The sequence below is a fragment of the Phragmites australis genome, chromosome 22, assembly GCF_958298935.1.
Source record: "Phragmites australis chromosome 22, lpPhrAust1.1, whole genome shotgun sequence".
In the NCBI taxonomy this organism is placed as follows: domain Eukaryota; kingdom Viridiplantae; phylum Streptophyta; class Magnoliopsida; order Poales; family Poaceae; genus Phragmites; species Phragmites australis.
This window is the reverse complement of record NC_084942.1, coordinates 24,239,734-24,253,533: the sequence shown is the minus strand read 5'-3', so window position 1 is coordinate 24,253,533 and position 13,800 is coordinate 24,239,734. Positions and strand designations below refer to the sequence as shown.

At 45.0% G+C, this 13,800-nt stretch overlaps 3 protein-coding genes across 3 annotated transcripts; 1 reads left to right on the top strand and 2 right to left on the bottom strand.

Moving 5' to 3' along the window:
• Positions 1-4,657: 4,657 nt before the first annotated feature.
• Positions 4,658-5,161, top strand: LOC133904654 (uncharacterized). The gene has a single exon (XM_062346114.1). It carries the CDS (start codon positions 4,658-4,660, stop codon positions 5,159-5,161), a length of 504 nt encoding a protein of 167 aa, XP_062202098.1.
• Positions 5,162-6,009: 848 nt separating this feature from the next.
• On the bottom strand, positions 6,010-8,486 carry LOC133904278 (vesicle-associated membrane protein 721-like). Its single transcript, XM_062345739.1, has 5 exons — positions 8,160-8,486; positions 6,978-7,119; positions 6,733-6,853; positions 6,534-6,596; positions 6,010-6,430 (listed from the first exon to the last, which is right to left on the bottom strand). The coding sequence occupies exons 1-5, from the start codon at positions 8,362-8,364 to the stop codon at positions 6,287-6,289; spliced, it is 675 nt and encodes a 224-aa protein (XP_062201723.1). The 5' UTR covers positions 8,365-8,486; the 3' UTR covers positions 6,010-6,286.
• Positions 8,487-10,657: 2,171 nt separating this feature from the next.
• On the bottom strand, positions 10,658-13,749 carry LOC133905193 (beta-glucuronosyltransferase GlcAT14A-like). Its single transcript, XM_062346919.1, has 4 exons — positions 13,107-13,749; positions 12,963-13,038; positions 12,755-12,870; positions 10,658-11,463 (listed from the first exon to the last, which is right to left on the bottom strand). The coding sequence occupies exons 1-4, from the start codon at positions 13,669-13,671 to the stop codon at positions 10,949-10,951; spliced, it is 1,272 nt and encodes a 423-aa protein (XP_062202903.1). The 5' UTR covers positions 13,672-13,749; the 3' UTR covers positions 10,658-10,948.
• Positions 13,750-13,800: the final 51 nt, after the last annotated feature.

Here is a 13,800-nt window from a genome sequence, read left to right as displayed (position 1 = left end):
GAATTCAACTACCCTTCCCCCGACGGGCCACCGTCTCTACCCGTACCTCTCCAAGACGCAGTTGACATTCCCTACATCTTTCTCTGTCCCCTCCTTCCTTCCGGTCGCTAGCATTGCCATAATCATAAGCTATTGCGGTAGTATATTTTTGTAATCCAAATTGTACATTGTTGTGCAATGACATCGAACAGCTATCATATCGTCCGATCCCAGGCCCATTAAACCGTATGAATCTCCATTTTGACCCAAATCCATGCAAAATCTCCATTAAAATTTAGGAGATTTTCGTGTGACTGAAGTTTGGACCAACACAAGTGTCCAGATCTACTATTGTCAGATACTCCGTACTATATGGTTTGGCAGACGCATGCAGGTGAAAATTAATGTAGCTTCCATCTCTACAATTTAAGGATATATGTATAGATACTAGCTACTAGTAAACCTTTTTGTTTTTTATATACATTTAATTAATCCTGAATATAATAGACGTTGGCATAAATTTCCCCACAGTTGAGGTTGAGTTGAATTGAATTTCCTCTTGGAGCGATAAGATTCAGTGCTGCAAGCTCCATATCCCATACCGGCCTGCTCTGCTAGGTAAGGCCCTTGCACGAGTGACAAATCATCCCCTTGTCTGCGGAGGCAAGAGGCAGATCGATGGAGCCCCGGCCATGGCCTATTTATCGCCCTGCACTGTGGTGTCGGTGGTGGTTTGCAAGAAGCTAGTATACTGTAATTATAAACGGAGGAGAAGTAATGGACGAACGAATTCACTGTGCTGTGTGCATGGTCGATCATATATATCACCACCGCAGAGATCACCAATGCCGTGGCGCCGCTCAACTTCCAACACCTCCTCGAATTCAACCGAGAGCCATGGATCGATCAATAACTAGCTTCACCAACTGGATCACGATAGGTACGTGAAGCTTGCATGGTTGCGCGGAAGCTGTCAGCTCCAAAAGTAGTATTAACTACACTGCAGACTGGTACATCATGTATAAAAAGCTATTTTCGATATATGGTGTAGCGAATACGGCACTGTTGCCCATATTTAACACACCATATATTAAAAATGGATTATAGCACTGTTATCTGTATTCAGCACACCGTGTACCGAAAAATACTTTTTCAGTACCGATGTGACCGTGTATTGAAAAAGCAAACGCGATATGATCGTGTAACGAAAAAGTGTTTTTCGGCACACGGTGTGCCAAAAATAGCTTTTTCGGTACACAGTGTACCGAAAATCTATTTTTGGTACACCGTATACCGAATACGAATGTTAAATTAATAAATATAACTACATATTATCTATTTCGGTAAATACGCTTAAGTATGTTGTCTAATTTTGAATTTTTACCCTGCGGACTGTGGACTATGGAGTGGCATGGCAGTTTTTTATTTTTATATTTTAAAAATCTAAAAATTGTAAAATAAGGGACCGTTCGAAAAAATTGCACAACTAAACTACTATCAGCCGGCATGTGGTGACCCCCACCTTCGAACGCAAAAAGAATTGCTATGGAGAAATTTATATGGGCAACTACCATAATTGCTATGGTGGCAGCCACATCATCATGTCACCTGTTGGAATGGCGATCATTCCAACGGACGACAGGAGCATCCATGCTTGGCAGACCCTAATGGAAAAGTTGTCGCCCATCCAACGAGTGATAGCTTTTCCTATATAAGGGGTCGCGCCCAGTTCCCTTGTTGCGCTCTCTCATTTTCACTCACCGACAGCCAACAAAGATAGTCAACAGAGAGAGGAAGAGGAGAGAAAAGCGTTGAACACCCGCCAGAATCTATCTTTGGAGAATATAAATATTCTAATCTTTGTATTTTTTTTATAAAATAGTTAGGTTAGTCACCAGATCTAGGTTTAGATATATGTTAGCTATCAGATCTAGGATTTAGCGATATTAGATCTAAATTGTTTAGAAATAGTTGTAACGGTTATATTTAGATTTTTTAAAGATGGTTGTACTATTATTAAATCTAGTTTTTTTAAAGTAATATAGAGTAATTGTTAGACTTAGTTTTTTAAGATAGTTGCACTATTATTACATCTAGTTTTTTATAGCAACTGTTAGACCTGGGTTTTTAGAGTAGCATTAGATATTTGTTTTATTATGTTTTGTTGTTGTAGATCTAGCAAATATAGTTATCGTTAGCCGAAATAATAGTATAGTTTTTTATCGATCGTGGGCAGGTATGTCAGATAAGTAGCAGTTCAGGATTTTTTTTATGGGGAAAGGGACATTGTTTATGGTCCGCAAGAGGTGATCTGCGGTGTTTGACTCAATGGATAAGGGTATGGCTAGACCAATGCAGAAGATTATTGGACATTTGTATGACTGGTTAATGCGGGATTTCAAAATAGATCCCAAGCAATAGGATATGATTATTAGCATTGTATGCAACTGTAGAACTGATGATGTTTATTGGGAGGTGTACCTATTAAGTGAAACCCATGTTTGGAGGAGGTACCTACAGGATATAATTGATTGAGGTTGACCACCTCTGTTGCTTGTGCAATGGATGTACATGGAGGGAGTTGGGGAGTTGCAGGGTGGAAGCGATGTGGAGGAGGAGGGTGATGAAATAGTGGAACACGAGGTGGAAGAACCAGATGTCGTGCAGTCCTCGCCCATTCTGATGGAATCAAGTGTTGAGGCAGATGAGAGAGGCTCATCCCTGGTTTAACTGAACAGGTGGAGCGGGAGGATTGGGAGGAAGAGAAATCTCCTGAAGATAACATCTCGAATGATGAGGATGATGTTCCTATCTCTAAGGACTGGAACAATCCTGATTTTTCCAACCTAGTGACGAATGAAGGGAATCAAGTACCCTACCAGCCAAGCCAACTAGGATGATGTGGTTCAATGGGTGACATCTCTTCGGAGGTAGTACACTATTGTGAAGTTCAGCAAGAAGGAGTATGATGTGAAGTGTGTGAACGAGGGTTGCCCATGGTGGGTGCACAATTGTTTGCTGGACAAACTGGAGAGGAAGCACCTGAACATTTCATCAAGTTTTGTTGCCAACGTCATGTAAGCTCAGATTATGAATAACCTGAACTAAGAACCCGGATCCATAATCAGGGCACTTGAGTAGGAGTACCAATACACTAATAGCTACAACAAGGTTGAGAAGGCAAAGAAGAAGGCAATTGAGATGAGGTTCGGGACGTACGAAGCATCGTATGATAATCTCCTATGGTTGCTTCGTACCATTGCTCAGAGGAACCCTAGGACTTACTTTGACATTAATCACTACCCGTTGGTGGATGAACCTGGCAAGTTGGTCCTGAAGCATACATTCTATGCCTTAGGAGCATATATTCGAGCTTTCTAGCATTGTTGTCCTATCATTTGCATCGATGGGACCTTCCTTACTAGTAAGTATAAGGGTCAGATACTAACTGTAACTGGAGTTGATGAAAACAACCAAGTTTTACCATTGGCCTTCGCCTTTATTGAGAGTGAGAACACAAGCAGTTGGTATTAATTCCTGTACCATATAAAGATTCTTATTGTAGGGGATCGACCTAATATTTGCCTTATACATGACTAGCATGCAGGGATTCTGAACGCAATCCTCGATGGCATATATGTTGCTCTGGGTAGCCTCCCAATGGATCCTCCAAAAATGAGGAGGACTGGGTCAGCTATCAAGTCATTCAGTGAGTGGATTGAGAATAAGTCGAATGAGAAGTGAGCTTTGCTCTACGACACCCACGTAGCAAGGTACGGAATTATGACAACAAATTTAGCTGAGGTCTACAACTGGATCATGAAATGTGTGAGAGGACTGCCACTAGTTAGAATTGTGGAGTTCATTATGCAATCAGTAGAGTCGGTTGTAATCGGGTTATTTACATTCCCTAAGGCGCGTTAGGTTTAGATGCGGTGCATTGCTTGGTTAGTAGGAAAGTGTACTATATATGCCATCGTACTTGTTGGTTGTGTGAATAAAATTGTTGCCTTCTACTCTTCTTGTCCGATTATTCCACTTTTAAAATATCTCAAAAATAATAAATTCTAAAAAGATCATAAATTTTTATTTTAAAAATCACATATTCTAAAAATAACAATGAATTTAAACAGACAACGTGAACCTATTTTTACAATTGCAAAAATCCAAAACCCTATATACAAACTCTAAAAACCCTATACACAAACATGTCGCTCCTCGTAGGGATGACAAGAAGCTATTGCTTTTTCATTGGGCAGCAAGTCATGTCATCCTTCTAACGGACACCATGTCACGGCACAGCCACGCTGCCTGTCACCCTTCCAGCAGGCGACCGTAGCCTAGTTCTGTAATTTTTTTTGGGTCGGTTGCCTATTTTTACAATTTTTTGCATATTTGAAATATAAAAATATAAAAATCTGGAAGTGGAGTAGCATGCATGCAGTAGCTCTGCTCTGATATATATGATGCATGCATTTACTTCCCTCACCTGTCACCGCCCATCGATCACCGCGTAGGAGTACTTGCCCTTCGATCTACTAGTACTCCTCTTACTGACCTATATATAACGACCTCGATCGATAGATAGCTAGCTCTTGCAGACAAACCTATATACGCAAACACACTAGCTTCTAGCTGCTGCACCGAGAGCGAGATGGTCGCTCCCACTGCCGCCGCAATGGCGTGCTGCCAGGCCCTGGTCGTCGTCCTGGCGCTAGCACCAGCTGAGGCGGCTAGAGACATACCTGCGGCCACGACAACGATGACCGCCGGGAACAGTAAGAGGAAGAGCGCCGTTGCCGCAGGAGTAGTGGGCGCCCACGACCAGAAGACCTTCCTGGGCAGCGGCCTGGGAGGAGGGTCGTACGGCGCAGGCATCGGAGGCTTCGCTGGCGTCGGGAGCTTCGGCGGAGCTGTGGGGGGCATCGGCAGCGCGCTCGGAGGCGTCGGTGGGCTCGGAGGTGTTGGTGGTCTTGGTGGAGCTGGCGGTGGACTCGGTGGAGGCGGCCTCGGTGGTCTCGGTGGTGGTGGCATTGGCGGGCTAGGTGGTGGCGGGCTAGGTGCAGGCGGCCTCGGCGGGCTTGGTGGTGGCGGTGCCGGTGGCCTGGGCGGTGGTGGCGGCAGCGGCAGCGGCGGCGACGGCGGCGGTTATCATGGTGGCGGTGGCTGCATTCATCCGTGATGCGTGCTGCATGGCAGGCATGGATGCATGGTCGCATGCATTAGAAGGCCTAAGCTAGTGGAAATTAAACTCCTACGATAGACGGAGGTGGTTGCATTGCTGTCAGTAATTCAGTATGTTGCTGTACGTTGTAGGGAAGATCAATGTCGTCCACCATATCCTAGCTTTTTACTTGGTGCATGCTTTGTAATTCTATCTTTCTTCTTAAATAATAATAAGGCAGCTAGCTACCTCGTACTACCCTAGTCTTAGGCAGATTTCATTTACGCTGCTTTTTTTTTTTTTTTTTGCATTTGCTATGCTACAGTCCATTGATAGACTTCATTACACTCGACACATCTCGCCGCCGGCGGGTTAGGTTCCTGGTTCGGCAAGTCCTCAGACTTAGAAGGATAGTCTTGGGTGCCAATCGGATCGGCCGGCGGTGGTGGCGGATGACAGACATAGTGGCGAGGCGGGGCGTTGCTGGTCGTGGTGAGCGAAGGACCGTTGGTGAACGGTATCAGCGACGAGAGTGGCAAAGATACAGCCCGTTAACATTGCGGTTGATCTGCCAGCGAGAGCACCACTAGAGACGAAAGGAGGAGGGTGCGCGGACGAGCAAGGAGAAATCAATGAGACTTTGTCGGATGAAAAAAGAGAGGAGCCGAAGGAAGAAGAGAAGTACTAGGACCATTCGATTGACATCCAACGGTCACCGTTCATCTAGTGTAGTTTTTTTATTTAGAGTCAGCTGTTATTTTTTCTAGACATGTTTTTTGAGGAATTTTTTTCAGTCATAGGAAGCCAAAAAGAAAAACAGAAACAAATTGCAAAGGAGAAGAGCCTGCTCCTCTTCTACAAAAAACAAACAAAGAAGGCCTATAAATGTAGGCTACAGCTCTATTACGTTCGGCCCAATTGGCCCGTCAAAAGATGGGCCTGGACTCCTATAAAAAAAAGTCTCAACCCAGAGAGCAAAACACCAACACCATGGATTCAGACCTCAGAGGTCTCAACTGTGAACAAAACATTCTTGGTCACAAAAAAGGAAAAAAAATACTCTGAATATTCTCTCCCCTTTTTTGACTCTACGGGGGGCACAATCCCCACCTGATTATAATCAGACTCTGACGATGTACTGCTTCACTTGCATCTGCCATGGCAAATTGACAGGATTATGATGAGGATCAGTGCAACGACGATGCCGAGGACGATCAGCTTCATCTTCATGTTCTGGAACCACATCTTGCGCCGCACCCGTGTGCCTTGCTGCCTGAAATCAGCAGCCTGCAAAAAGAAAAAAGAAGAAGGACCCAATGTTATCAGTTCTTTTCTGACAGCATATGTTACTGAATACCTCTGACGATAAACCAAAATCCGCAGCACAGACCTGGTCGTGCAGCTGCTCTGTCCTTGTGACGAGCCCATCAATCTGTTGCCCGCGATCGATGACCTGACATGAAACATTTCCCACTAAATCAGAATTCAGAAATAGGATTGGAAACTCAAGTACTCCTAAAGATAGCAAACGAAATTAAGCACAGATCCGATCAGGCCATGCCAGGCACGTAGCTGTTGTGAATTCCTACCTTGTCAATGTTTTCCATCATGATGCCTTTCACTTCAGAGACTTGAGCTTTCACTTTGGACAGCCTACTCACCTCCTCTGGGTGATCCATACAGTACTGCATCTGCTCTCTAAGCCGTGGCCTGTACATCTTGCCAGTTCCCCATGCACAATGAGGAAAAAAATATTGGGCTAGCATAACAAAAATAAAACTACTAGGTACTTGAATCCTACGGATTACTTGCAGATGAAATGAAATATTATTACCCGAAATCTCGGCTGAGACTGTTGGCTGTAGCTGTGGCTGCTTTGCCCCCTGCATATCTCTTGTTGAAATCCTCCCTGGTCATCTCTAGGAAGGCAAGAGGAATCTGCCGGCCAACCGACTCAGTTGCAACAACGCAGTATGCTGCAATTTTGATGCATGTGCTTCAGTTAGCAGCTCGAACATATGAAGTTGAGCAAATTTTCATCTTGTCTATTCTCGAAAACTGAACTATGACAGTTTTTCACATGATTTTCTGAGGCTCTGGCTGCCATTACCTGCCTTGTGTTGCAATCATACAGTTCTGCTTTCAGGTTTTGACTGAACAGAACCTTTTTTTAATTATTACGGTTACTTTCAGTGAAGTATAACATTACATGAGATTGAAGTTATTCTAGACAGGGTGCTGTGCCTTTTGTTTAGCATCTAATAAAGTTGCTAATAATGATTATATACGACTTTTATGATGAGACTAAGGGGGTAACTTGGCATGGAGAGAAGGAATATAACGTTCCTGATAGACAAGTACTGAAGGAGCATCAACATCCCATCTGAACAAGTACTAAAGTTCAGATTGAGGCTTCTCCGACTGAAATTTTTTAAAAATATTGTGAAAGTGAGAGAGTTAAATTGCTATATAAATCCTAATTTGGAAGCGATAAGCGTAGCTGATCAGTTCAAACTCCTGTTCTGAATACTAGCAACTCTGAATCTCCTGAATATCGGCATAAGCTAAATTATCTGAACTTATTGAGCCAAAGTGTAGTATCCATCAGGGAAAGCACTTGAATGAGCATCAGGGAAAGCACTTGCATGAGCATCAGGATGCAACAGGTGGTCTTCAAATTATAAAAATAAATAAACTGTCTGATGTAATCCAACTGGAACAATTTATTATATGTGTAGCCGGTAGAGTTGTTGTGCAGCAATGAGTAGACTTTGCCCAAAGGATAAACAAGAAGTACAGGTAGCTGAAGGATATACTAGAATACAATTCAAAGTAGAAAGAAACAAGCAAGGCAAAAATAAAATAAAAAAGGACAATAGTTCTATAGCCAAACTTGTACCACAGAAAACACGCAGAAAAAAATTGAACTTTGGAATTTAAGACTTGTAGCAGAGATAGGAGCAGAACAGTTTTTCGTCGAGGAACAAATTTAGTTGGCTGCGAGAGAAACGCGTACCGTATCCATCGTTGACGAGGAAGTTGAAAGTGTGGCCGTCGCAGGTGTAGGTGAAGCGGTTGTTCCCCGCCGGCAGCCTGTGCAGGCACTGCGCCGCGATGTCCCGGAAGTTGCCCGTGTACGACGTGTGCTCCGCCACGACCACCGTGCCCCGCGCCACCATCGCGTATATCAAGGACGTCGCAGGTGACCCCTGCTGCGCCATCTCCGACGATCGCGTGTACCTGAGAGAAAAGATTGAGAAGAGAGGAGGCAAGAGGAGAGGAGAGGAGAGGAGCTTCTTGTCAATGTCTTGAGCTTTGTAGCCAAGGAATGGTGGTCTTTACTATGTAGCGACGATTATTTGTGATGTCGTCGTTGAAACGAAACCTTTTTCTGCCGTTTTGGAACTTGTCAAGGGTTCTAGATGCAAATCGTACCATTTGCAAATTTCTTTGAATATTTACAGAGAGATCTGAGCCGTCCATCCGTTGACTAAGAAAGATATATTAGGAAATCCCTTTCCCGCGTTAATTAGTTACCTTGGACGACCGGCCTTCTTTATACAGACCGCAAATTCATCTAATAAGCTGATTTATATATATATTTATATAATCAACATTTTGCATGGTCGATTCAAATAAGGGGATGAACAGAACAATCGCGAAATTAAAAACCTCGATACCAATCTTAATCAACCAAATACAAATACAAGATGAATAAGAAATTAATGCAGCTAGCAATTTCAGCAACACCAACAGGTGAGGTCGGCGAGAAGAGAGGGGCAGCCATCCTTGAGCCCCAGGAACGCTTCCGTCGCCATCACATCCTTGAGCACGGCCGGAGAAGAAGCCATGTAGTCGATGCACAATGCCTTGAGCTGCCAGCACTGGTCCATGGCCGCGCACAGCGTATTCTCGCACATGACCACCATCCTGTCCAGACCGTATCGGTGCGCCGCCGCGAGCAGATCGCGCACCTTGCCCGTGAGCCTGGCCTTGTCATCCGCGGATGCAGCCATGGTCAAGAAGATGGTCGACGTCTGGGGGCGCCTGTTTTTGCCGTAATTTAAAATTTTCACTAAAAAATTGAACTTTCTCAAACTTGCGACAAACACAAACTTGTGGGCTGAAATATGGGCAAAGCATCCTAAATTCACGCCAAATTTAAACATATATTTTGAAAACGTCCACAAAAAGTATTCATGTAGCATTTTGGAATCCTCTGAATTTTATTGAAATTCTGTGAGCTAGTTCAAATAGGAATCCTGCATCTTCTCTAAAATTCCAAAACCACTTTTCAAATCCAAAACAAGTCAGGATGAATTCCATTTCATCCCCATTTCGTAGCTCAGTCAGCCCAACTTAAATCCCTCCTTCCTTTTTCTATTTCTCTATTTTCCAACCCAACCCAATTTCCCCTCTCTTTCATTTTTTCGACCTAGGCCCCTCCTCTTCTTTAGCCCATTAGCCAAGCTCCCACGCCTTCGGTCCACCTTGGCCTGCTCCACCACCCAACAGCGTATTGCTGACACATGAGGTTTGCCACCTCATCGTCCTCTTCCTCGCGTCGTCTTCCCCAGTTGCCTTCCTCGCCTACTCTCCCCCCTATTTCTAACTAAGCCGCTACCTGTCCTCATCACGTCCTCTACGTCGTGTTTGCTAGCACGCAATCAGTCTGCTGCACGGAGTCATCGCCATCTCCTTGACACGCCTTTGACACGTGGAACTCGCCACCGAAGGTCACCGCCACCTTACTGTGCTCAGCTCCACCGCCTTGTCACGCCCATGTTGCACCGCCTTAACACTCCTAAAAATAGACTCATCTCGGTCTCCTCTCTCCGTTTCACCAGTCACCCAAATTCTCCCGGGCGAGCTCCCCTACTTCTTCCTCAAAATCAGTCGCAATCAGTTCACATAAGGAACCGACTGTAGTAATGCTTTAACTACAGTCAGTTCTATGCATGAATCGACTGTAACATATTTCAGTACGTTCTTGTTCGGAATCGACTATATTAGTCTAATTATTACAGTCAGTTTTTACTATAAATCGACTGGCTTACGATCAGCTTTTACTATAAATCGACTAGAATAAGCCACTGTTACAACCAGTTCTTGGCTATGCAGGCTGTTTTAGTCGGTCTGAACTCTGAACTATGGGACCAACTGTTGTAGTTTTATTACCATCGGTTCCAAAAATCCGATTGCAATCTACCTAGAAAAAACATTTCTATCGTAGTGGACCAAATGTATTCGCCAGGACAAGGTGGTATTGGCAACCTTGGTTAGCAACAATAGATTTCTGCAACCATGTGGGCCTATGTGATCACAGTCCACTCCACTCCTCCCTTCCAGGCCGTGCAGGCATGACCATGGGCATGGGCCTAGGGGAGGCAGGGATACAACTGACGAAAGGCTGCTAAAAAAAAATATGAAGGAATGCATTTCCTCAGATGGCAGGCAACAAAGCAACATATTGTGTGGTTCAGAAACCACGGTAAACCAACATATTGGATGAAGTGAGACTATACACTGTAAGTCTGTAACATATATAATGATCAGATAACCATGTTTTTCAAGACCAGGTCCATAGCTGATAGATACCTTGGATGATGATGATGCATCATCTCTCTCGTGTCAAGTCTTACATCCGGATGATACAAATAACAGCCTCTACTGATGTGGTCGTACAACAACAGGGCATAAGTTAAATGGAAGCTGCATAACAAAATGGCGAACTAGTACCGCCCACCAGTAGCAGCAGCCCATGCGTGTATCATACATAGCTTTGATCTGAGTCAGAGACAAACACTACTTGCACTGCCTTGGGTGGAACTTCTCCTCCGACAATAGCGAGGTCATCAGTCGCTGCAGCCGCACAGCCCCACGGCCAGGCTGAAGGAGACTGGTGTCTCCGATGACCGAGCAAGGGTCGCTCCCGTTCTCTCTCGTTCCCGCGCACCAGCCTCCGGGAGTCGGCATGTCCAGGCCACGGAACAGGATCTCCTCGTCTATCTTGTCTAGCACCGGGTCGTCTGCGTGGAACTTCCGAGCAAATGGCGCATCACTAGCAACCATCCTGTCCAAGTCCTCGACCGTGAGGTAGTGCGGGTGCTGCTTTGGAGGGTTGTCCCATGAGATGTAATGCAGGTCATGGTTCACGGTCGTGTTCTTGAATTCCTCAGCATTGCAGACCACGGTGTGGAAGTAACCTTCTGGCGAGGAGATGAAATTGGCGTAGTACATGAGTACAGTACGAGGCAGGTTGTCCCAGCCCCATACGCAGTATTCGACAAAGGGCCTAGATAATGCCATCCAAGCAGAACCTGCAATGTCATAGGATCCTTAGATGCCTCTATCTTTAAAAGCTCAGAGATTTAAAATTAACACTTATTCTACAAAGGCTCAAACTAATAAAGCTGGTCTCATTCCATAAAAGCTCTAAAGATACTAGTCTTGCTGGGTTGGAACAAAGAAGAATAAAGTCCATAGAATTTCTTTGTTACTAGTTACAAAAGAAAGCAAGTGGTGCTAAGATTTTGCTTCTAGGTAGTTATGGATCCTACGCCTTTATCTCCGTTGCATTAGGCTCTACATTTTTACATCTTCTAGTTATCTGGTTAAGCTGTCTAAACCTAGAGCATTTATATCTGAGGTGAAGTAACAATTTAAGTAACTAGAATCAATTAATTCCCTGCCTAGAGAGAGCTCCTTTTTTTTGGTTGGGGGGGGGGGGGTGCTTTTAAAATATGAAACCACCAGATTAACTCACTAGTGACGGATCGGTTACAAGCTTCCAGAAGTGCCTGTGGTTAAGTTCTTGGACATTTAAGGAAAACTATATTTCTATGGAAAATTCATTGAGACAGTTTCTGAATTGGGTAAACGGACACATAACCAGGATGAACGATAAAGCTTTCAAATTGATGACAGTCAATATGCAGTAGGCAAATAATCTAGCCTGAGATGACTAGATTGCTTTCCCAAACAAGAGCTCATCTTTATACCAAATGCCTTGGCATGCAAAGGTAAAATTATTACTACAGGCAACAAAACCAAACAGAATCCAAATGTTTGCTACATCAATCAGATCACAAAAAATTAAATCACAAAACGAAGGTAATTTTACAAATGAGAGTTTTGGCAATAAACACTATACTATAGAACAAGCTAGAAAAGCACCACATTTGTGTGAAGGATTTTGCAGAATACCTATGGTAAACTGATAACTGAAATTTACCATAGTAACAATTGATAAGTTGGTGAAAATCCCTGTATCAGTTCATAGTTCAAAATTTTGAACCGGTCACTACAACTAGAAATGACCAGCATCTTTTCAACAAATGGCAGAGATCCATGAATGTATAGTTTGAAGCTTTCAACGGCATCATATTCAATAAAAAAAATATCTAAGCACCTCCTACAGCCGCGACAAGGGCAAATCAACAAATCTAGCCAGTAAAAACAATTGAAAAAGTAAGCCACGAGCTACCCTAATATGCACAAATGCTTGGTAAGTTCAACACAAATTTACGTGTTAACACTAGAATGTGAATCTTTCGACTAGTCAGTGATGTCATTTACAAACATAGGATAGATTCCAAGCAGTGTCCATACCAGTGAAGAGCTTGAAGGCCGTGGGGACGCTCCGCCGCTGCGGTATCCAGAACACATCTGACTTCTTCTTCATGTAGAGCCCTGGGTCAATGATCACCGGCTTTGCCCTCTGAAACCTACACGCCATCACAAACAAGACAAGCATTGACCTCAGTCAGCATCCACAGTGATCAGTGAGCAATTATCAACGAAGCTAGAAAGCACATACTCCTTCCATCCAATGTCGCTCGTGTGGTCGATGAAGTTAAGATCACGCGGAAGCTTGGCGAACACATGTATTAGATCTGCAGCAAGCTAAAAAGTAAAAAAAAAAATGTTACCCAAGACCTCTGGTGAATCAAGAAGTCCGTACCATCCTGCGTGACGAGCGGGTAATCCGAGGCGGAGAGGTTGATGAACCAATCCCACTCCGAGCCGCCGGCGCCAGCGTCGGCCCACAAGAAGGCGGCGGCGGCGTGCAGTGTGTTGGCGACCATGGTGGGCCCACGGTACGTGATGAGGTTGGCGCGCTCGACGACGCGCACGTTGCCGGCAGAAGCGATGACCGGGTGGTCCGCGAGTCCGGCAGCGAGGTCCCTCCGGTCGGAGTCCGGCGCCTCGGCATCCAAGTGCAGGATGTAGCGGTTCCTGGGGTGGTAGAGCGCGAGGAGGACGCGGCGGAGCGCGGAGGCGTCTCCCGCGGATCCAGATATGAGGAAGGCGATGCGGGGGAGTGAGGCGCTGGAGGACGGCGGGGAAGGGGCGAGCTTGTGCTCGACGAAGAGGGCCGGGGAGGGCGAGGAGGCGGAGGAGGGGAAGGGGAAAGGGAAGGTGGTGAGGGCGACGAGGAGGAGGAGCGAGAGCGCGGAGCCGACGGCGAGGGGGAGCAGCCACCGGCGGTCGACGGCGGCGAGGACGGACTGGGGGATGGGCTTCATCGCCGGGGAGGCAGCGACTCTGTCTCCTCACTCCAGGGGGGATGTTGACCTCTCTTTCATTTCCAACCTAATTCCTCTCAAATATTACTATACTAAGCTAAATGCTCCTACACTGCAAAAAAATATAAA